Source organism: Rhinatrema bivittatum, chromosome 11 (assembly GCF_901001135.1).
Source record: "Rhinatrema bivittatum chromosome 11, aRhiBiv1.1, whole genome shotgun sequence".
Lineage (NCBI taxonomy): Eukaryota > Metazoa > Chordata > Amphibia > Gymnophiona > Rhinatrematidae > Rhinatrema > Rhinatrema bivittatum.
The window spans coordinates 92,351,796-92,373,738 of NC_042625.1; the positions used below are offsets into that span (position 1 = coordinate 92,351,796).

At 45.8% G+C, this 21,943-nt stretch overlaps 1 protein-coding gene across 1 annotated transcript in view; it reads left to right on the forward strand.

The window, feature by feature from the left end:
* LOC115073455 (integumentary mucin C.1-like) overlaps positions 1-21,361 on the forward strand; it is a 29,609-nt gene extending 8,248 nt beyond the window's left edge. The window contains exons 2-9 of the mRNA XM_029571887.1: positions 8,682-8,752; positions 10,009-10,131; positions 10,959-11,011; positions 12,401-12,505; positions 14,950-15,109; positions 15,325-15,401; positions 18,134-18,229; positions 20,946-21,361. Coding sequence (XP_029427747.1) covers positions 8,698-8,752; positions 10,009-10,131; positions 10,959-11,011; positions 12,401-12,505; positions 14,950-15,109; positions 15,325-15,401; positions 18,134-18,229; positions 20,946-21,218 — 942 coding nt within the window. The 5' untranslated portion in view covers positions 8,682-8,697 and the 3' untranslated portion in view covers positions 21,219-21,361. The remainder of the gene's footprint in view (positions 1-8,681; positions 8,753-10,008; positions 10,132-10,958; positions 11,012-12,400; positions 12,506-14,949; positions 15,110-15,324; positions 15,402-18,133; positions 18,230-20,945) is intronic.
* Positions 21,362-21,943: the final 582 nt, after the last annotated feature.

Genomic DNA, 21,943 nt, shown 5'->3' on the forward strand with positions numbered 1-21,943 from the left:
AAGAGACAAAGGAGGGGGGGGGGGGGGGGGATATGATAGAAATCTACAAAATCATGAAAGAACTTGAACAAGTTAATGTAAATCAGTTATTTACTCTTTCAACAGAAGGTCTAGGGGGCATTCCATGAAGTTAGCAAGTAGGTCATTTAAAACAAATCGAAGAAAATTCTTTTTCACACTGCACATATTTAAGGTCTGGAATTCACTGCGAGAGGATGTGGTTAGGGCAGTTAGTGTAACTGGGTTTAAAAAAGGTTTGGATAAGTTCCTAGAGCAGAAGTCCATAAACTGCTATTAATTAATAATCAGTAGTAGCTTGAAATTTATTTAATGTTTGCGTACTTGCCAGGAACCTTGTGATTTGGATTGGCCACTGTTGGAAACAGGATACTGAGCTTGATGGACCCTTTGTCTGACCCAGTATGGCATTTTCTTATGTTCTTAAGATTAGTGAGGCTGTTGTAAAGAATCCCCCTTCCCATTAGCTTGCATGAATGTTTTCAACTGCCACTCCTGAAAGAAGCCAAGAACCCATGCATTCAACTCTTGAAAATGTTCAGGTTGCCAGAGGTTCTCAGCAAAGATCCGCATTCGGATCTGGCTTTCAGCGTCCCCACGATGAATATTCATCAGCTGTGTTTGCATGCATCTGGCCAAAGAACACAAGCAATTTGCATAGCTTGGTTACCTTGAAACCCTTTGCAGCCCTCAGGACTGAAGTTGAGAGCCGCTGAGTGAGGCAGGCGGCGCTTAAAGGAGGCGTGGAGAAGTACGATAGGACTCGATTTTTTAAATAGTTCTGTTTTTATTCTGCCATCCATATTTAATTCAATAATTGTTTCCAAGCATTCGATATTCCGCCTTTGTTAAAAATGGTCTCAAAGCGGGTTACAACCAAATAAGGATGATTACCAGACGTGCAAGTGGCCCCTATGTTCTAGGGTCATGTGTGGTTGTCACTTAATCAGTCTCGGTGTAGAGGATATTGCTCCCTTATTAGCAGTCAGGTTGAGGGAAGGCCTTTGCTTTCTTCCAGAAAGTGACATAGGACTATCCAAGGCAAAGCTCATTCCAGATTTCGGGAGCATCACAGCTGAAAGCCCAAAGGCTTCTACAGGCCAGTTTTGCACAAGTTAGGGGGGGTCCTTAACTGGTAGCTGAGAAACCGTCTTCCTTTTCTGGCCCCACCATTGCCAACAAACTGAGGGCACTGGCAGTGGGATTTGGAGCAGTTCGCCACCTCCACTTTTATAGCTTCATGTTCTAGTTTCAGGGCCACACTGCTTTCCGAAATACAGCTGAATATTTATTTTATTTATTTATTTAAACAGTTGTATATACCGTTATGCGGACAGGTCTATCTCAACCGTTCACAATTTATCACAGTAAAAAAAAGGGGGGAAAATAGAAAAATACAATTATTATATTATAAATATAGCTAAAAATCTAGATTTTTTAAAAAACTATAAAATTACCAAAAGCTAAAAAGTAAAAGCAATATAAGTAAAAGGTTAAAACGCGCTAAAAATGCCTGAAAACTCCTGTGTTCATTTTACTCGTCTGCATATGCTTGCCAGGACAGCCATGTTTTTAGTCCTTTCCGAAATTGTTTCTTATCTTGCTGGAATCTCAGATCTAGTGGCATTTTGTTCCAATGTTTGGGACCCGCAATTGATATAGCTCGCTCTCTTACTTCACATAAGTGGGCTGATCTGATGTTCGGAATTGTGAGTAATCCCTTATTTGATGATCTCAAGTCACGCTGCGGTACGCGTAATCTTATTGCGGTATTCAACCAATCTGTCATATCTCCGTGTAGAATTTTGTGGATGATACATAAAACCTTAAAAGTTATCCTCGGTTCAATTGGCAGCCAGTATAAATCCTTCAAGACCGGAGTTATATGATCTCTCCTTCTAGTACCTGTCAGTATACGTGCCGCGGTATTCTGTAAAATCTGCTAGGGTCGGAGTGCGACTTTTGGTAGGCCAAGAAGCATTGCAGTACAATAGTCTATTCCCTTAAATATCATTGTTTGTAATACCATTCTAAACTTTTCTTGGGATAACAATGGTTTAAGACGTCTCAACATCATTAGCTTACCGTAGCCTTCCTTAACTTTCTTAGAAATATGTGCTTGACAGTTAAATTCAGTATCAATATAGAAGCCTAGATTTCTTGTTACATTTTCTATCTTCATATTTTTGTTATCGGTAATCAGACTTAACTTTGGTTCATCATATATCATTTTCCTATCTAAGATAATAAAAACAGTTTTATCTAGGTTTAAAATAAGTTTTAGTTGTGCCAGCACTTGTCTAATAATTTCTAAATACATTTTGACTAGCTTAAAAGTCGCGTCTAAATCATTCTCAATAGGGAACAAAATCTGAATATCATCAGCATAAACAAAGTAAATCAAATCAAGACCTGTCAATAAATGGCACAATGGAAGCAAATATACATTGAAGAATGTCGCTGACGCCGCTCAGCCTTGGGGAACCCCTGTCGTTAACTGAATAGTCTCTGAAATATTGTCATTTATTTTAACTGCAAAGGTTCGATTTTCTCTAATGAATATTAGCTGAATAGTACACTCATCGCCACTCGCGTGCAGTTTGCACGTGGGCTCATTTTGGCGCAATGCCCAAATCTTCCATGTCACAATATATGCCACATGATGAATTATTTCTCAGATGTGCGCATGTGAATTTTGGTTAATCTGCATGAAAGCATTGGATTGATGCTTTTAACCTGGAGTAATCCCAGATAACTACTGTTACATAGCCCGAGCCTCTCTTCTCATCCTTACAGAGACAAATTGACTATAATTTAATTCTTCCAGGGCTGAATTTTCCTCCAGGGCTGTTCTTGGCACAGTGATAATGATCTATGCAGTGCAGAACATAGCAGTGAATAATACACAACCAATGTACGTTACATGTGTTTGGTCCATAGATGAAATTTCAGATACATGCACTCGGTATCTACGTGCTATGTATGTCTATAGTGACCAGGAACCAGTGTATTTAAGAAGCAAAATTTGCTATGATGCTATAATACAGACCTGTGGTTCTCGAGAAATCTCCCACAGTTCTTGTTTTCAATGTGTATGCGCAATGAATATTCAAGGCTTGGATTTGCATGTATTTGGCCCACCAGGTTCGTTAGCATATTTTGCTCACCCTGGAAGGGGATTCTTGAAGACAAGATTGCAAAAATACTGATGATAAAACATTTTATTAGTCATTTTTATTTTATATTTATTACAGATTTTCTGATTCGTTTTGTTTAGTTTCTGAGGTTTCGGTACACACTAAGACAACAGAAGCAAAACAATATGATATTTCATTACTTTTTTTTGTGCCATTTCGGATGGGAAGTGACACAAAACAGAACAGATGTGGTCTTTATTTCCCTGTGGCTAAAATCTCCTTATTACGCCAAACTTTTCATTGCTCACCGATGCCAAACAATTGGACCTCAGATCAAATCTCTCCCGCATGGTCTTCTTTTGAAACTGTCTTACCAGGAAGCTTCTCAGACATTGTCAAAAAGATGAATCAAACACATAGTCTGCTAGATGAATGCAACGTAGCTGTCATGAGAGTCCTTATTAATGCCATCAGCGGACCTCTTGCTAAACTCATCAACCTTTCTCTTACATCAGGAACCTTTCCCCAGACATTAAAGAAAGCTTCTAGTAGATCCCTTCTCAAAGGGACCAACGTTAAAATTGATGATCCAAACAGTTACAGACCCATCTCATCAATTCCTTTTGCTGCAAAAGTCACTGAAAACGCAGTGCTTAACCAATTGCAAGATCTCTTGGACCAGATTGGTTTTAGAAAGAAACAGTACTGAGCTCTCAATCAGATCAAGCCTAGGTACAATCCTTCGGGGGTTTGATAATGGCAAAAATTTCATTTTGATATTTCTAGATTTGTCCACAGCCTTTGATATCCTAAACCGTGAAATCTTAAAAGCACGCCTGACCCAGATTGGAATGGGAGACTCAATCCTAAAATGGTTGAAATGATATCTCCCCAGCCGAACCCAACAGGTGAGATATAGCTCACAGTTGTCCTCCTGGTTTCCGCTTGGGACAGGAGTCCCACAAGGCTCCTCGCTCTCTGCAGTATGTCTTCATAGATACTTATCGGTTTGGAATCCCATTACAGAATCTCTGCTGATGACATTCAGTGCTTCTTCTTCCTCAACCAGACTTAGCTTCCTTTCCATTCACCTGTCAGCTGTTAAAACTTGGCTCCCACTGAATATCTCCAGGACAGGACTAATGTCATAGCCTCATGTTCCTTTCCTTTTCATTCACTGAATATTCCCATCCATCCTTTCATAAGCAGATAATCTTGGAGTTGGCAGTGAGAGGTCTCTCTCTTTGAAGCCCTTTCTACCTCTTTCTGCCCTTTCTACCCCTTTCTACCTCTTTCTACCTCTTTGTTTTACTTTCAAACCTGAATTATAATTCCTCATATCATGTAAATAGTTTCTCCTTTTACATTGATTGCGATATATTGTGTTTATTGTATTTTCCTCCTTTTCAGTTAAATGTAAGCCGGCATGATGTGCCTTACGAATGTCGGCAAAGAAAAGCTTATAAATAAATAAATAAATGTAGAAAAATCCAAAAATCATTCTGGAAACTATGAATGTTTCGTAGGCATAAAGCATTCTTAAATCCTCCTGAATTCCATAAAGCAAGTGCTCCCAAGTGCTGATTATTGTAACTCTACTTGCTTATGACATAAAATCTTTACAGTTGATCCAGAACTCAGCAGCAAGAATACTTACTGGCACCAACAGATCTGAGTGTATCAGTCCAGTTCTTTGGGCCTCACATTGCTCCCCACAGAACAACGCATTCAATTTAAAATCTTAAGTAGGGTGTTCAGTGCCGTGAATGCAGCCATTCCATTACGTATCGGTACCTTATTAAAAATCTACCGACCATCACAAAGTCTCAGATCAGAAAATCGGTGTTTACTAGAGACTCCCAGTCACAAGATTGACCATGCCAAACTACTCTCAGTGGCAGGCCCACAACTGTGGAATCAATTAACCCAACAGGAAAGCGCGTCAGCAATTCCAGAACAACTCAAAGCTCGTTTAATCAGACAAGCAGTTTACTAAGAAGACATGTTTATAAGAATTCATGCAAAATTAGCTGGTATTATCTGTATTTGTTATGTTATCTGTTCACACAAAACAATTATGTTTTTTGTTTGTTTGTTTGCAATGTCAGTATTTCACTGTTTTAATTGTTTTACCATTATGATTGTTTTATTGTAAGCTGCCTAGGACTTAGGACAGAGCAGCATACAAGAGTTTTAAAATACTAAATAAAGAAATAAATAAAAACAGCAGCACATCCCTAGAAAGCGTTGCTGGATGCTTTTGTACATTTGGGGAACATCTTCTAACAGCGCCTGTATACTGCATGGTACAGACTACGTCATAGTATGCCCTCCGCTCCCGATGGACAGCGATCACCTTCCTCCTGGTTCCTGGAACCTTCCGCAGTTCCTGGGTTTGCTTCCTTGGTTCTGAGGAATTCGGCAGTCTGCAGATCCTGCCTCCGCACCTCCCAGCATCCTGTTAGATAAAATTAGCCACCCATTCCCTCTTCCTGGTGAATTAGGAGCCGAAGGCCTTCTGTCACCTGATGCTTTCCTTTCCAGAACGGCTCAACTGCACACTCATTGTCGCCAATAGTCTTGAGCACCCCAGTGCCGAGTCATGCTGGCGCATGGCTGGCGCATGGGGAATGTGCGTCAAGTCATGAGGGGGTTGGGGGTGTGTGTGGCTGTTTATGAGTCAGTACAAGAGTAGAACTGCCTAATTAGACAGGGGAAACCCCTGTATTTAGTTAGTTAGTTAGTTTTACTTGATTATCCATCTTTCATTGGCACTCAAAACAGTCTGCAATTAAATAAAAAAAAATTTGGATTTTCAAAGAAAACTATGTGACTAGTTTTTCTTATGAAACTTTGATTACAAGGTGGACTTTCTACCTCCTTTATCTGGCCACCAGGCCTGAACACAGGTCTTCCGCATGGCAGTGCATGGAGCCCTTGCTGCTGGGCCGCCGTGCCGTGTAAGCCACGCTGCACAGTCTCGCTCACCCTTGGATCAGGCCCTCAGGCCTTTCACCGGATTGTACCCGTTCTGGCACGCGGTCCCCCAGAGGTTTAGTTCCTGGGTCCTGCAGAGGTTAACATAAAGGTCACCAGAAGAAGACAGAGAAATTGATAAACTGGGGGAAGCTGCTTTTGAAAGATTACTGCTGAAGACAGTTTCCTGTTGTGGGCAGGGGGAATCGTGATAGGAAGAGGGAGCTTCCCAGATCTTAGAAACCTGAATTAAAAATGCTGAGCCCTCCCGTGCTGGCCTCTTGTTTGCGTAAATCTTTGATTTGCATCTAAAACACGTAGAGGATTATTTACCCTGGGCTAACAATGCACATACTCCGAGCTGCACTAAGAGGGGCGTTCCCAGGGGCGCGATTAGCTCTGGGGAGCGAGATACGCGCGCAGAACAGCATTTTTTTTAATCTGCATGCATGCTTTCTCCACTTTCCCTCCAAAGAATAGAAAAAAGATGCGCATCCAGCGGGGTGGAGGGAGGCACCCTCATAAGCAAACTTTAAAAAGAAAAAACTACATAAGAACATAAGAACCTGCCATACTGGGTCAGACCAAGGGTCCATCAAGCCCAGCATCCTGTTTCCAACAGTGGCCAATCCAGGCCATAAGAACCTGGCAAGTACCCAAAAACTAAGAACCTGGCAAGTACCCAAAAACTAAGTCTATTCCATGTAACCATTGCTAATGGCAGTGGCTGTTCTCTAAGGGGTAGATTTTCAGAGCCCTGCTCGCCTAAATCCGCCCAAAACCGGGCGGATTTAGGCGAGCAGGGCCCTGCGCGCCGGGAAGCCTATTTTACATAGGCCTCCCGGCGCGCGCAGAGCCCCGGGACTCGCGTAAGTCCCGGGGTTCTCGGAGGGGGGCGTGTCGGGGGGCAGGCCCGGTCGTCGCGGCGTTCCGGGGGCGTGTCGGCAGCGTTTTGGGGGCGGGTACGGGGCGTGGCTACGGCCCGGGGCGTGGCCGCGCCCTCCGTACCCGCCCCCAGGTCGCGGCCCGGCGCGCAGCAGGCCCGCTGGCGCGCGGGGATTTACGTCTCCCTCCGGGAGGCGTAAATCCCCCGACAAAGGTAAGGGGGGGGTGTAGACAGGGCCGGGTGGGTGGGTTAGGTAGGGGAAGGGAGGGTAAGGTGAGGGGAGGGCAAAGGAAAGTTCCCTCCGAGGCCGCTCCGATTTCGGAGCGGCCTTGGAGGGAACGGGGGGAGGCAGCGCGGCTCGGCGCGCGCAGGCTATACAAAATCGATAGCCTTGCGCGCGCCGATCCAGGATTTTAGTGGATACGCGCGGCTCCGCGCGTATCTACTAAAATCCAGCGTACTTTTGCTTGAGTCTGATGCGCAAGCAAAAGTAGGCTGTTCGCGCGCCTCTTAAAATCTACCCCTAAGTGAACTTAATAGCAGGTAATGGACTTCTCCTCCAAGAACTTATCCAATCCTTTTTTGAACCCAGCTACACTAACTGCACTAACCACATCCTCTGGCAACAAATTCCAGAGTTTAATTGTGCGTTGAGTAAAAAAGAACTTTCTCCGATTAGTTACATCTGCATTTCGCTTTGAGAGTTGCCTGCCAGCTCAGCAGGTACCCTTGGACTTCACACCTGTCCTCTTATTAAACAATACAGCTCTCTGTGCCCAGTTTTAGATGTACATCATATCAGGAGCATGGCAGCCATGCCAGTTATCTTTTCCAGTGCTGTGTACGTGACACACTATGTAAACCACACCTATGTTGTATAATATAAACATGCACTTGAAATATAAATATTGTATAGTGTTTACCTAGCGCCTTGTGCTTGGAAAACTGGAGATGAGAAATCCCCTCGTTAAGAAACTGCAGCAACAACCTGTGTCTCTGTATCCTTTAGTCACTGCTGTAGATCACAGAAAGGAGTCGGTGTTTTAGGATCTTGCTCGAGGCTTTAGCCACTGAAGGCCTGAGGCTGTGCAGAATACCTTACACGTGTGCCTGGCAGCCAGCGGCAAGCGCTGTGCACTGCCATGAGGAAGGCCTGGGTCTCGGTTCCTGGGCTGGGCTTCTGCTCCCCGAGCTGCCTGGGGCAGGGGACGCCAGGGAGGCAATGTTCACGGCCCTTGGTCATCACTCAGTATCTAGACTTGGGATCTGCATTGGCCAGGGTCCTGGAAGGAGGAACATGGCTACAGTGACTGGGCTATAAATACTTAAAAAGAGTGGAAAAGTCCCCGGGTTGTTTTGAATGAAGGTTTATGGCACAATTATTTAACAGAGGTTGGGTTCAGTTGACCTGCAAACCCAAAAGTAGTAATGGGATTCTCGGGCTATATCAACTAGTTGCTTGGATTTCGCCATTGGTGCAGAGAACTGGGAAAAAACGTTTAGTGAATTGGGTGTCATAAGAGGATCATTTATTCAAAATAGCAGTAACTAGGGCTTCTTTGAGGGTGCGATGCTATCTGTGAGCGCCTGGACCCTGTGAATAGCCCGTGTTCAGAGAGACGTGGCAGACTGAAATAAGACTTCTGTGTCTCTTTTTCTCACAGGATACCAGGGGGCTGCATGACGGACAGGCTGGGAATGGCACGGAGCAGCAGGCGGGCACAGCTCTTTCAAGGTAAAGCGGAGCCGGGAGGGCACTCCCCTAACTGCTGGAGCATTTCTCACTCAGCTGGCAGCCGGCAGAACTGGGGCAAGGAAGGTTTGTAAATGGTCCACAAGCAGGGAGCTGCCTGTAGGAGAATGAAGAGTAAGACACAGGCTGCAGTGTGTCGATGTTGGCTCTCTGCCTACGATCTCCAGGATTCCAACCTCCTGGTTCCTTGGCTTCATTGCACCCTTCCTGTTCTTATGCATAGGTCTCCTCCCTTATTGCTCTAATATATATTGACTCATGCATTTTATAAATTATTCTATGCAGTGTTCAATATGTTTAAAATTTTCTTCCCTGTGTCCACTTTTCAGTTGCCACTGCAGTGTCGTACTGTATGATGTTCTTGCACTGCATCATGCCCCCATTTTACATGGTCCTGTAGTAAATCATTTGCAAGGCAGATCATTTCCACTGCACACTGCCTGCTCTGTACAGCAGCAGTGATTTCTCAGCGGGTTTGCCAATAACATCCTCACCGGTGCATCTTTAATCTTTTGTTGCAGTGCGAAAGCAATTGAACTGCCTTGAGGGAGATGAGCAGTAAGGGTGTTCAAAGCTCCTCCTGTCCCCTGGTGCATTAGTGCTAAGTGCAGGCTGCTGCGCCCAGGAGCGTCAGCGCCTGTCCTGCCAGAGACCAAAGGACTTTGTGTCATATTTATCTTCCGCTGCTGGGGTCCCCTCCCCTTCCCCTTCTTCTGCCTCCTTGCTGTCTGTGCACTCTTATTTTACAAAGAGTGTAAGAACAGCAGGGCAGTGCCTGGGGGCCACAACCTCGGACACCCAGGCTACTCACAGCTCTGTCTTTCTCTCACACAAATGAACGCATGCACTCATGTCACCTCCCAGCAAGTCTCAGAAGTGGGCGGGGCTTATCACCTTTTACATGAGGACATGATTGACTGTTCACCAAAGATGGGGGAAACCAGGACTAGCGAGCCTGTTCACGATGGCCTTGGAGTCCTCTGGTAATTGAAAACGTTGAGAGCTTATGCAGATTTACTGCCATGCATATTCATTGTGGACATCCTGAGAACCCGACTGGCTTGTGGCACTCGAGGACTGGAGTGGCCTGCCCCAGTCTCACAAGGCAAAGAGAAGATTATTCCTCTCTAAAAGACAATTTTGCTTGTCAAGAACTCGCTGCCTCTCTGCGCCTGTAAGTGTGTTTGTGTGCAAAATGAAAAAGAGAAAATTAAACCTGCTTTGCTGTCTCTTCCCAGGTTTTCTTTTGCTGTGTGCTCTGATTTTGGCTGCATGTTCTGAAGACTTGGTTACTGATGGGGGGCTTACTCCAGACACCAGTACTGGAGTCACGGGCCTCACCGCTTCTACAGTGCTAGGAGGTGAGCACGATGCCGAAGCCGCGTACCCGGCCCTCAGCAGGAGAGAGTGAGAAAGTCAGGGCAGCGCTAGGGTTGTGCTGACAGAGTGCATCTTGGGGAAGGGTTCATGGAGTTTAGTAGATGCCATATCACACAGTGCATTTTGTGGTCTGGTCAATCTGTCTGTCTGTAGGGTGGCCAACTGGCTCTGGATTTGCTGGATAGGGATGATCCAGTTCTGGGTTTACCCCATTGCATGCAGGGACTTGTAGTCATATTTTCTCTTGGGAATTACAAGTCTCTGCAGGCAGTGGGGGTAATCCAGGAGTGGATCAGTCCTGTTCCAATCCTGGTTTTGCTTCATTGCAATTCTGATCTACCTAAGAACAGCGGGAAATACAAGCCCATGCCCGCAATATGGTAAAACCAGGACAGGATCACCTGCCTGGATGGAGTGGAGCCATTTGGTAGCCCAGATCTTCTCATGTAGCTTAAGTCTTGATATTGAGCCCAATCAAGGTTGGCATTTTTTTTATTTATTTAGATTTATATTCCATTTTTCACAGCACTTCAAAGTGGATTACATTCAGGTACTGTAGGTATTTCCCTATCCTCAGAGGGCTTACAATCTATGTTTGTACCTGAGGCAATGCAGGGTAAAGTGACTTGCCCAGGGTCACAAGGAGCGACAGCAGGACTCGAATCCTGGTCTCCTGGTTCATAGCCACTGCTCTAACCACTAGGCTGCTACTCTGCCCTCTGTGAGGCATGGTGGGCGCCATACTTCCGTTGGTTGGGTAACGGACTAGCGCAATAGAAAGGATATAAAGTCTGTTATTTATATGCAGGTTCCACTACGGTGACTATTTCAAATTCTACAAGCAAGATGGGGAATGAGTCAGTAAGTGAGACATACATACATGCATACATGCATGCACGCGAGCCCTGCTTAAATGCATGGAAAGTGAAACGCGTCTATAGTACCAACGTTACGTCATACTGCGCTTGGAAATATCATTCCAGTTACTGAACAGTACAAAATAAATACAAGAATTGTTTGGATGGGCTGAAGATAGCACCTTTCATCCTATTGGGATCCCAGGGCAATTTAAAATAGCATTTGAGAAGCAGGTGAGCAGCCTTCCTTGGGGTGGATGCCCCGACAGCACATCTTATAAATAGTGGAGTGCATTGACCTAGCATCATGCTAACTCCTAATCCAAGCAGACTGCAAGTCCAGCAGTCACACATATGAATTTCTAAATGTATTTTAGCCAAAATATTTTGTATCACTATATTTGGTGGGAGGGGTCATTGATATATGATGGAGGTGTGGCCATGTGATGCAGCCTGGTGTGGAGAAGGGGTGGACATGTACCCTTCCATCATCAGTAAGTCCCTCGTGTGTCGAGCGACATGTTTTATTTCATGTATTTATTTTTTTTTTCCGGGGGGGGGGGAGGGGGGGTTACTGATAGTAATTTTCATCAGTTTGCTCATGGGATTTTTAAAGAAATGGCTTATCCCATGTGGCTTCCACAGGAGCAGCCCCCGAGGTCCGGTCCAGTCAGGTGTGTGTTGCCCACCTGCAATTCCATGCCTCGCTGAGCTGGGGCCGAGGGCACGAGATGCTTGGGCTGACAGCACTTTAACTACAGAACAATTTACTACTGCAATTTTCAAAGAAGCACAGAGAAGAAAAGAGGAGGTTCCCCCCAAAACATTTGAGAGAGACTCTGTTATGGGCCTCTGCTGTTTAAACCTTTCTGATCTGTAGCACTTTCCTTCTGTATTTTGGACTCTTAAGAGTTCTCTGCTTATTAATGATGGACAAAATGAGCTATAAAAATCAAATAAATACAGAAATAAATTCCATCTAACGCTGCCTGTTGTCCGTACACAAAGATATAGAGCTACATATTCCTTTATAGAGAGAGAGACCTGAGTGTGCATTGCTAGCATAGACTGATCCCCGGCATCAGAGCAGGGGTCAGCAGCTCCGGTCCTTGAGTGCGGTAAGCCAGTCGGCTTTTCAAGATAGCAACCCTGGAGACTCATGAGATGCAAATGCACCTCCTGCATATTCATTGTGGATATCCTGAAACCCTTAGGGCACTTGAGGGCCCCCCTGCATTAGAGTTTAAGAATATCAGACACTTAAGCCATTTCATTTAGGTGTCCCTAGGTTGGAGGCACATCCTTAAACGCTTTAAGGGCTACAGAAATGCGCAGTTGGGCTATGATTTCCTGAGGCGGGCTCTGCTCTCAGTCTTCTGCCTTCTCTCCTCAGAGGATTACTTGCAGGAACTTCCACTGCATGGGGATGCATTGTTACCAGAATCAGACATTTGCTGACTCCTCTGTGCCCTGCCTCAGCAATGCATCTTTCTGTGAGGTAAGGGAGCTCTTTATCTGTTGTTTTACTGGGGGGTGCCTGCTTCCAGGTTTGGTTTTCTGAGTATTTTGTGAACCAGCAGTTAGGGGGGGGGGGGCCGACCTTGCCGAATTGCAGAAGCTGTAAATGTTGGGGTATTTTCTGGGGACCCGGGCTCACGTTGGTGGATGTTTACCAGGTTCTGATCCATTGACACCAGGGTAGATTAAACAGATCCGGTCAGTCCAATTGACTGATTTGAGCTTTGTGATAACACGATTGTTCTGGAACCATGGATAAAAGCTGGAAGTGGGCTTCCAACATCTTAAGCAAAGTAGCATGGACATTGCCCGTTCTGGGACGATGAATCCACCCAGTCTGTGTCCCTGCCAGTTGGGGTTTCCTCATCTCCTTCCCTCACTCTTACACAGCTTCCTCTGTAATTGCCTCAAGCAGGCTGACATTCTGCCCCTGTTTTGGGTAGCACCACCCCTGCTGAGGGGCAGGTCCAGGTATCCACCTCCCTCCCAATATGAGACTTTCTTGACGTTCTGAACGAGCTTTCCTCCTTCCAGCTTCATGTCATGACCCCAAGTCCTTCTGTTTCCATCCTTTCTATGGATCCATCATGTTCTTCACTGAAGCCTGCTGGATATTCAAACGTTTCTATCCTATCCTCTTTTACCATGTTGTTATTTGGTTTAAATTTACCTCCCATCTAATGTAATAGCACTCTAGGTGAGTTACAATCTCAACAACATAAAATTATAATAACTTCATATCACATTTCTAAAACCAAATACACAATATTCAGCCTATGGGGAAACACATCACTCATTCCAACCAGCCTTATCCAACCACCATCCCAGCTCGCACGATAAACCTAACCCCGTTACCCTCCTACAGACCATTAGCTCTTCCCCTCCCCTCCCATATTATCTTTTGTATAGGGGCCATTTTGAGTTGTTACAACAGGGATGGCGGGTCCTCAAGACCCACAAACAGGCCTGGTTTTCAGGATATCCATACTGAATATGAATGAGATATATTTGCATACAGGGGGAGGCAGTGCATGCAGATCTACCTCATGCACATTCGTTCTGGATATCCTGAAAACCTGGCCTGTTTGTGGCCCTCCAGGACCAGAGTTGGCCACCCCTGTCCTAGAGCCTCTCGGAGTAGGGCTTGTGTTGTGGACTTCGGGCAGCCCTCTTCAAAATCAGTCAGTTCTCACAGGGGTGTGAAGAGCTTGTTTGAAAGCAGGAAACCACTGCTGCCACCTCTGGGCAAGCATGGGTTAGTGGGGATCCAGAGGAAAGGTGGGTGAGCCCTGCAGGACGCCATCTGGGCACATTCTCCAGGTTATGTACGGAAGCAAACCCCCCCCCCCCCAAACCCATATTCTCCCCTTTCTGCCTCTGTTAAATATTTGTCTGTGCGCCAGGTCCGAATTCAGTAAAATGACTCCCCTATGTTTTACTGCAGCTCAGCCGAACTACTAGGAATTGCTATTATTCATTAAATTACGTCAAAACAAATTCTGATTTAGTTGCCTTAAGAGGCTAATTCTGCAATACTGTGTTTGATGAAGCCATGCTTGGCTGAGATTAGGTAGATACCTACATTTCTCTGCCCTGAGGGGCGCCACCCTCAGTCAGGAATTGCCTTTAGACGGTGAAATCTGCAGAGCTGTAAGCCAGGCATCCTGTTGCATCAGAAACACCTCTGCGTATTAATGCCCTGGCCTGCACGATGGGTAGCTGGCCACTCCCAGTCCCAGAGGCCTCCCAATTAGATTGGTGGCAGGAGCCAAGCTCCCCCTTGATGCTCCGCAGCTCCGTAAATGACGTTGTTCGCTGCAGAAGCAGTATCTAAGGCAGAAGGGGAGCTTGGGCCACCCTTGGCCATCTCCACCCAAGTTCCAGTCCTGGGTCGGGCTCCGGGTGAGCGAGACTTGGGGGTGTTGCTGAAGTAACCCTCCCGGCTCTCGGTGGGAGGGAGCCTCAGAACCTAATGAGTGCAAGTAGCCCACTCACCCTTGATGTGGGCACGCGTCTACGTACATAGTGTACTCTACGAGGAAGTCAATGGGCTTACACTGAAGCGAGATGTGCGTCAGATGGGCTCCTTAGTGTTAGCTGGATTAAAGAACCACCAGGGAATTTCAGAATTGTGCACAATTTTAATTTTTGCCAGCAACTCAGCTACTTACATCCTGCTGGTGTTAACAGCCCTAGGGATCGCTGATAAGGAACCTAATCTGCCCCGAGTCCTGGGACTTTCGGTGTGAAAGCAGAAAGAAAAGTAAATCTATGCTATAGAAATGACCCAGAGATGTATTACAAGAAAACACAACTAGAAACCTGCTTTACGTCTCTCGTGGCTGTATTTTGTAAATTATGCTGTCTTCTGTCTATATTGGTTAATTGTTGTTGGTTTTTTTTGGCCACACATGTGTCTTGTAGCTTTACAAGCACAACATGTCTCATTACGAAGCCAGGTGCAGCAGTCAGTGTGGTTCCCCCATGAACATGTGCTGGATGAACGGCACAATGCAGAGCTGGTGCACCGTGGAGTGCTGCAACACCTCCCTCTGCCTGAAACTCAACCGGACAGCCTATTTCGGTAAGAAGAAGAAATTAACCCCCCCTTAAATTACAAACCAATGCCTTCGTAACTTTCCCCTCCTATCGGAAATGTCAGAGTTTACTTCTCTGTGGGTTTTGGCATGGACAGCGAGCTCCTTTAATCTCAGATTGGGCCTAACGGTTCTGCTTGTGACTTGCAGATTGGGTACACGGCCTGCTTCTCTCACCTGCTTTGTTTGCTGCCTATTACAGGTGACATCTTGACTACAACGGTGCCCACCACGACCACAACCACCACTACTACGACCACCACTACCATAGCCTTAAATGTAGGTGTTGTTAACCCTCTTTATATTTAACAATTTTTATTGCATTTTCCACATAATAACAAGAACAAAACAGTCGAACACAGACCCTCTTTAATAAAAATCCGTAACAGTACTTTTCTCTGGTAATGAAAGTCAGACCAGAGGAAAACAGAGCTGACATCACTGGGCAATGTCCATGGTAAGTGTGATGATGTCACCATCAGTTCCTGAGAGAACCCTGGTAGGTCCAGAGTTAGGGACCATCCGCACGCTTTCCTCCTTCCGTTGTACTCTGCAATAATGGAGAAATTTGTTTTATGATCAGTAAACGTGGCAAATTTGAACTGGAAATTGCAGAACAGTGGCACACAGCGCCGTGAAGGTCAGGTTGTGCCAGAATGACTGTCACCCCTGGGACAAAAGAGGAACAAGCATCTCCCAGATTGGCTAAAACCAAAAAGGCATCCTTTAAAACGTGGAAAGCAGGCCCTGATGAGGCAAATAAGAAGGTGATGAGCACTGGCAAATCAGATGTAAAGCACTAATATAACACAAGCTAAGAGAGAGAGTCTGAGGAAAGGCTTGTCAAGGGGGCAATAAAAACAGGAAACTTGTGAGGGAGTCTTCTGGGCCGTTAGATGAGCAGCGGGTAAAAGGGGCACTGAGGGAAGATAAGGCCATAGCAGAAAAACTGAATGACTTCTTTCTTTAGGCTTTATTGTGGGGGAGAGCGTTGAGGGCGTACCCAAACCAGGACCATTTGGAGGAACTGAAAGAAATCAGTGTGAATCTTGAAGGCACTGGAGCAAACTGACAAACTAAATAGTAACAAATCACTGGGATCTGTTGGTTTTCACCTCCGGGTTCTAAAGGAGTCCAAATAAGCAACCACAATCTGTAACTTTATCACTCCGATCGGCCTTCTGTACCTGGGGACTGGCGGGTGGAGAGTTATTCAAAAGAGTCCAGGGATGCCCCAAGCGCCCGAGGTTGGAGCCTGGAAAATGGGGAGAAAGCCAACACGGATTTTGCAAAGAGAGGTTGTGCCTTACTAATGTATTGGAATTCTTTGAAGGCGTGAATGTGCACAACTGGATTTTCAGAAGGTGTGGGATAAAATCCCTCATAAGGGACTCCTCAGGAAGCTAAAAAGCCATGGATAAGGAGGCGAGGTCTTACTGTGGAGAGGTAACTGGTCACAAGATGGGAGACACAAAGAGTTAGGACCAAATGGCCAGTTTTCCCCACGGAAGGAAGTGTCCTAGGATCTGTACTGGGACCAATGGAGAACTCAATCATTATTGATCTGAAAAGGAAGCAATGAGTGAGGTTTCAAATTTGCAGATGACACAACATATTCAGAGTAGTTAAAACACAAGCAGATCAAGAAAAACTGCAGCAGGACCTTGCCAGATTTGAGAACTGGGCAACTAAGTGGCAGATGAAATTTAATGTGGGCAAGAAAAAAGCGATGCACGTAAGGAAAAATAACCCTAACTGTAGGTATGCAAAGCTGGGCTCCAGAGTGGGAGTCACCACCCAGGAAAAGGATCTTGGTGGCACTGTGGACAGGACTTAGACATCGCCAGCTCAGTGTGCAGTGGCGGCCAAAAAAAGCAAACAGAAGGCTAGGGATTATTAGGAAAGGAATGGAGAATAAAACAGAGAATATCACAATGCCTCTGTGTCACTCCATGGTACGACCTCACCTTGAGTATTGTGTGCAGTTCTGGTCACTGCACCTCAGAAAAGATATAGCAGAATTAGAAAAGGTACAGAGAAGGGCGACCAAGATAATAAAGGGGATGGAACAGCTCCCCTATGAGGAAAGGCTGAAGAGGTTAGGATTCTTCAGCTTGGAGAAGAGACGGCTGAGGGGGGATATGATAGAAGTTTATAAAATCCTGAGTGGGGTGGAAGAGAGAAATAGGGAACGGTTATTTACTCTTTCAGATAGCACAAGGACTAGGGGACATGCCAGGAAACTCATAACAGATTTAAAACAAAAGGGAGACAGATTTGTTTTTACTCAATGCACAATTAAGCTGTGGAATTTGTTGCCAGAGGACAGGTTAAGTCATCTTGCACAACTGTGATTAAGAAGGGTTTGGATAAGTTCCTGAAAGAAAAGTCCACAGACAATTATTTACCGGATAGTCTTGGAGAAAAACCCAACTGGTTCTATGCTTTTGGCATCCGCTGCTGCTTCCTAGAGATCAGAGAGAGAGGACCCTTGGTCTGACCCAGCCTGGCACTTCCTTTATTCTCACGACAGACACTTTCTAAGGGCTTGCACGCTCGGTGATGCGTTCTAGATTTACGATCGCTTTTCTTCCATGAAGTCTGAGTGGACTGGTCAAATCTGATTTGGGGAAATGGATGAATTTTTAAAGAAGTGGCTGCATCTCTCCAGGGAACAGTAGCGGAGTCACAGGGTCGGCTCTTACGTCCTTCAGGGCTATCGAGGCGAGAAAATGGCTTTCCTCACGCTTTCTCAGTTGGATTGACAAACAAAACCTAGGCTGAAAGCCTAGGAGTGTAAGACATTGCTGTCTCCTTTAGGTTACTGCCTCCGGCCTGAGCACAGTGCATTACGATACAGTAAGAGCTTCGGGTCGAGCACATTTCCAGAACACATGAAAAGCTGCCAATTTCCAGGGCAAACAGCACTTTTTGGTTCACAGCCCAGGGGACAGCAAAAGGTTGTAATGTGAGAGCATGTTCACCCTGTTTTGTCTGGCTTTGTTTTCTAGGGGAAGAAATGCAGGACTTTCACCTGCAGTGGCACCGACTGCTTCAAAACCCAGACGAACGCCGCAGAGTGCAGGGTGGGCTACGACTTTTGTGAGGTGCGTCCCAATGTTTCACCCTCAGGAGCTGCTCCCCCTTCACAGGGCACACATTAGGCAGTCATCAGTGTTTCCACAAGGACCGGGGCAAGGAGCCCGATTAACATAAGCCCCGGGGAAAAGCTATCGGCCCTGCCCTGATCCGGCTCTAGGGCTGCAGGCTTTATTCTGGGGGAGAGGAAGCAGCCCTGTCCTGATCCGGCTCTAGGGCTGCAGGCTTTATTCTGGGGGAGAGGAAGCAGCCCTGTCCTGATCCGGCTCTAGGGCTGCAGGCTTTATTCTGGGGGAGAGGAAGCAGCTCTGCAGAGCTGCTCTGCGATTGTGGGCCATGTCCTGAAGACGCTTTTGCTGACACTGCGCCATGGGGGAAGGGGAGGTGGGGGGGAAAGGGAGGACTTAGCTGGCAGGGAGAGGGAGAGACTGCAAGGAAGTAGAATAGAAAAGGCAGGGCAGAGGGTAGGGAGAAAGCGAGAAAGAAAAAAAACACCAAACCCCAGTGAATAAATCAAGGAGTGAGAAAGCAGCATTGCAAACCTGTTTTATTTTCTGAAGTTCGTTCCTTAGCATTGATTTGTCTTATTGCAGTGTTACTCTGGCTGTGCTCACACATCTTACCCTCCCCCCTGGCAGCAGAAATCTGCTAGAAACCTGCAAGATACCCTTCTAATCAGCAATCAAACGGAATTAAACCACATGGGGAGGGCCATATTCAGGCACAGTCCAGGTAGCAGTTAGCTGGATATTCAATCGTCAAACCCGACTATTGAATATAAATGGTTATTTTGAAGTTAGCCAGCTAACTCAGCTCCTCCCAGTTACACCCCTGGAACGCCCCTGACTTACAGGCCGATACAGTACAGTGCGCTCTGTTAACCTGCATTTGGACGTGCGTTTTGGATGCGCTAGCTCTACCCCTTATTCGGTAAGGGGTAACAGAGCATCAAAAATGCACGTCCAACCCCCCGAGACTAATAGCACCCACAACATGCAAATGCATGTCGATGGCCCTATTAGCAATTTCTGCGTGATACAGAAAGTAAAATGTGCACCCTCCGACTTAATATCATGGCGATATTAAGTCGCAGGTCCCGAAAGTTACAAAATATTAAAAATAAATAAATAAATTTGAAATCAGCCCGTGGCTTGAAAACTGGACGCTCAATTTTGCCGGCGTCCGGTTTCCGTAGCCGTGGCTGTCAGCAGGCTCGAGAACCAATGCCGGCAAAATTGAGCGTCGGCTGTCAAACCCGCTGACAGCCGCCGCTCCTGTCAAAAAAGAGGCGCTAGGGACACGCTAGTGTCCCTAGCGCCTCGTCCGGGGGTTTGGAAAGGAACTCAGCCAGCATGACGCGGCGAACAGAATTTTTGAGTCCAAGGCAAACTTGAAGAATATTTATTACAACTTTTTTCAGCGAGGTACAGAATTCTTCAAGGTTGGTGAACATTATTGAAGAGATTCCCCTGAAGAAGGATTTACATCTGAAACACGAACTGTTTGTGTCTCGGTTTAAAAACACTTGGAGATTCACCAACGTTCGTAGGGAAGTCTATGATGGGCCCGCCTCCAGTTAATTTGGTATTTTCATAAGATTATACTCAGGTCCTTTCTATAGGAAAGGTAAACTTTCACCCCTGTGGATGCCTTTTGAATTTTTTGGGATTCACAATTTTCATTTATAAAAATTTCCTTAAAAAAAAAGTACTGTTCGAGTGGAGGCGGTGGGGGATGATGATTATAACCAACTATATATTGGTACGGAGTTGCCTACATTATATATGAAACTTCCACCTCTCCACAAAAATATTTTTCAAGTTTTTTATTATTTTTGAAAAAGATTTTTTGAAATTTTGCTTCACAGAGTGTAGGGTAATCAAGCAATTTTTTGAAGTTGTTGAACACAAATATAATTTCCAGAGAACCCATAGCGAAACATAATTTGGCAGCGACACAGCAGCTACATGTTGCTTTTGATTTATTTTTTATTAGATTAGCATCGCTGACTTACAGTGGTGATTTAGATTTATTTAACTTCTGAGTTAGCCGGCTAAATGTTTTTTAATATGGACCTCAATATTAATAGTTGGTTGCCCACCGTTAGCTTGCTAATCGGCTTTAAAACGAGCAGGGTAACAGCTCTTTTCCTGCTTGCTGTTGGAATTTTTTGGTTTTCTTGAGACAACTTCAGCAGTCGACCATCACCGAATTCTGTAATCGCTCGGCAGTCTTGCCCCCATGTCCCCTGAAGCCAGATTTCACTTTTTCGTTATAAAAGGTTGCTCCAGCATCAGGTGCCTCATGAAATACAATGTACGTTCCGGCCATAAATAACACATTTAAGCAAGGTATGTCAGTCCAGATCTGTTTATTTAAGAAGACCAATTAACAGGTACTGTTAAATTCCAAACTGAATGGCCTACCAAATGGTACAAAAATTATATTAGCAGGATAATCCAGTAGATCACTGGGGGAAGGCAAAGTTTATGCAATACCTGGTATATGTGTCTGCCAAAAAATAATCCGACTCCCTCTCATTTCTTCAACTTCTGAGTCACTATTGACAGGGCTGTAAACCCTTTGGCGTTCCCCCATCTCGAGGATTTGATGCACAATAATAAATCCCATGCTAAGTATTATATGAAGTCTGTGTGAGTGAGGGGAGAGTTACAGCACGGATTGACTCTGATGTTTTCCTCTCTTTATTTCTTATATATTCAGTTGATGATGAAGTTTGCTGGGTCTCAGGTGTCCTTCGCCGGTGGCTGCAGCAACAAATGCATCACCGGCAGCCCTGTCTGCACCAGCGCCTCCACCAGTGACTGCTACCAGGAGTGCTGTAACGCCACCGCGAGCGCCTGCTGCATGCAGCTGGACGGTAAAGTGCACTTCAACAGCGGGGGGCGCGTGAGGAGCGGGTCGCTGATTAAACTCCTCCTCTGCGCTGCGGTGGTGATCCTGAGTGCCCGGGTCCCGGCCCTTCGTTGGGTTTAGGGAAGCGAACGGGCGTGGAGAAGCCTCTGCCGGGTCAGTGCCTCGCCGGCCCCTGTGTGGCACCAGACCTGGAAGCCGGTTGCCATCCTGTGCAAACTGAGAAATTTTAAGGCCATAAAGCAAACACAAAAAAAAAAAAAAAAGGATCACCCAGTACTTGGCCTGCCCTGTCAATCAATTGCAATTTTTGGATACTTTTTTTTTTCCGTAAAAGGCCAATACCGATGGCAGTGGGCGTGGCCTAGTGGAAAAGGGAGTGTCTTAGTGGGAGAGGGCATGGCCTCGTAGGTTTAAAATCCAAGGGAAGCAAAGCTGGCTTGGCGTTCTCACTTCCCTCAACCTTACGCTTGCTCTCGCACCATCTCCCCTTCCTTCAGCCTCCCAGACTGATTGCAGCTCTTCAGGGAAGGGACTCATTGTATATCCTGGCTTAGGGTACTCTTGAAACCTAGGGATTTATCACAGAACCTGTCACTGCCGCTCAGCGCTGTGATCTGGACAGCCCTTGTGACAGGAGGCCAGGCCACATCAAAATAAACAGCACGTTTCACAATTTTGAAACGCACTAAAATTTCTATGTACAGGTCACAGAACTTAGAAGCATGATTTCCTTAAGGCTGACCACCTTCAGGTAGCAGCGGTAGGATCAGCACCTCACAGAAAAGCTGATGGCCACAGCTGAGATCATCAAGGTTTGTCCCTACTGGGAGGGCAAAATACTGAAA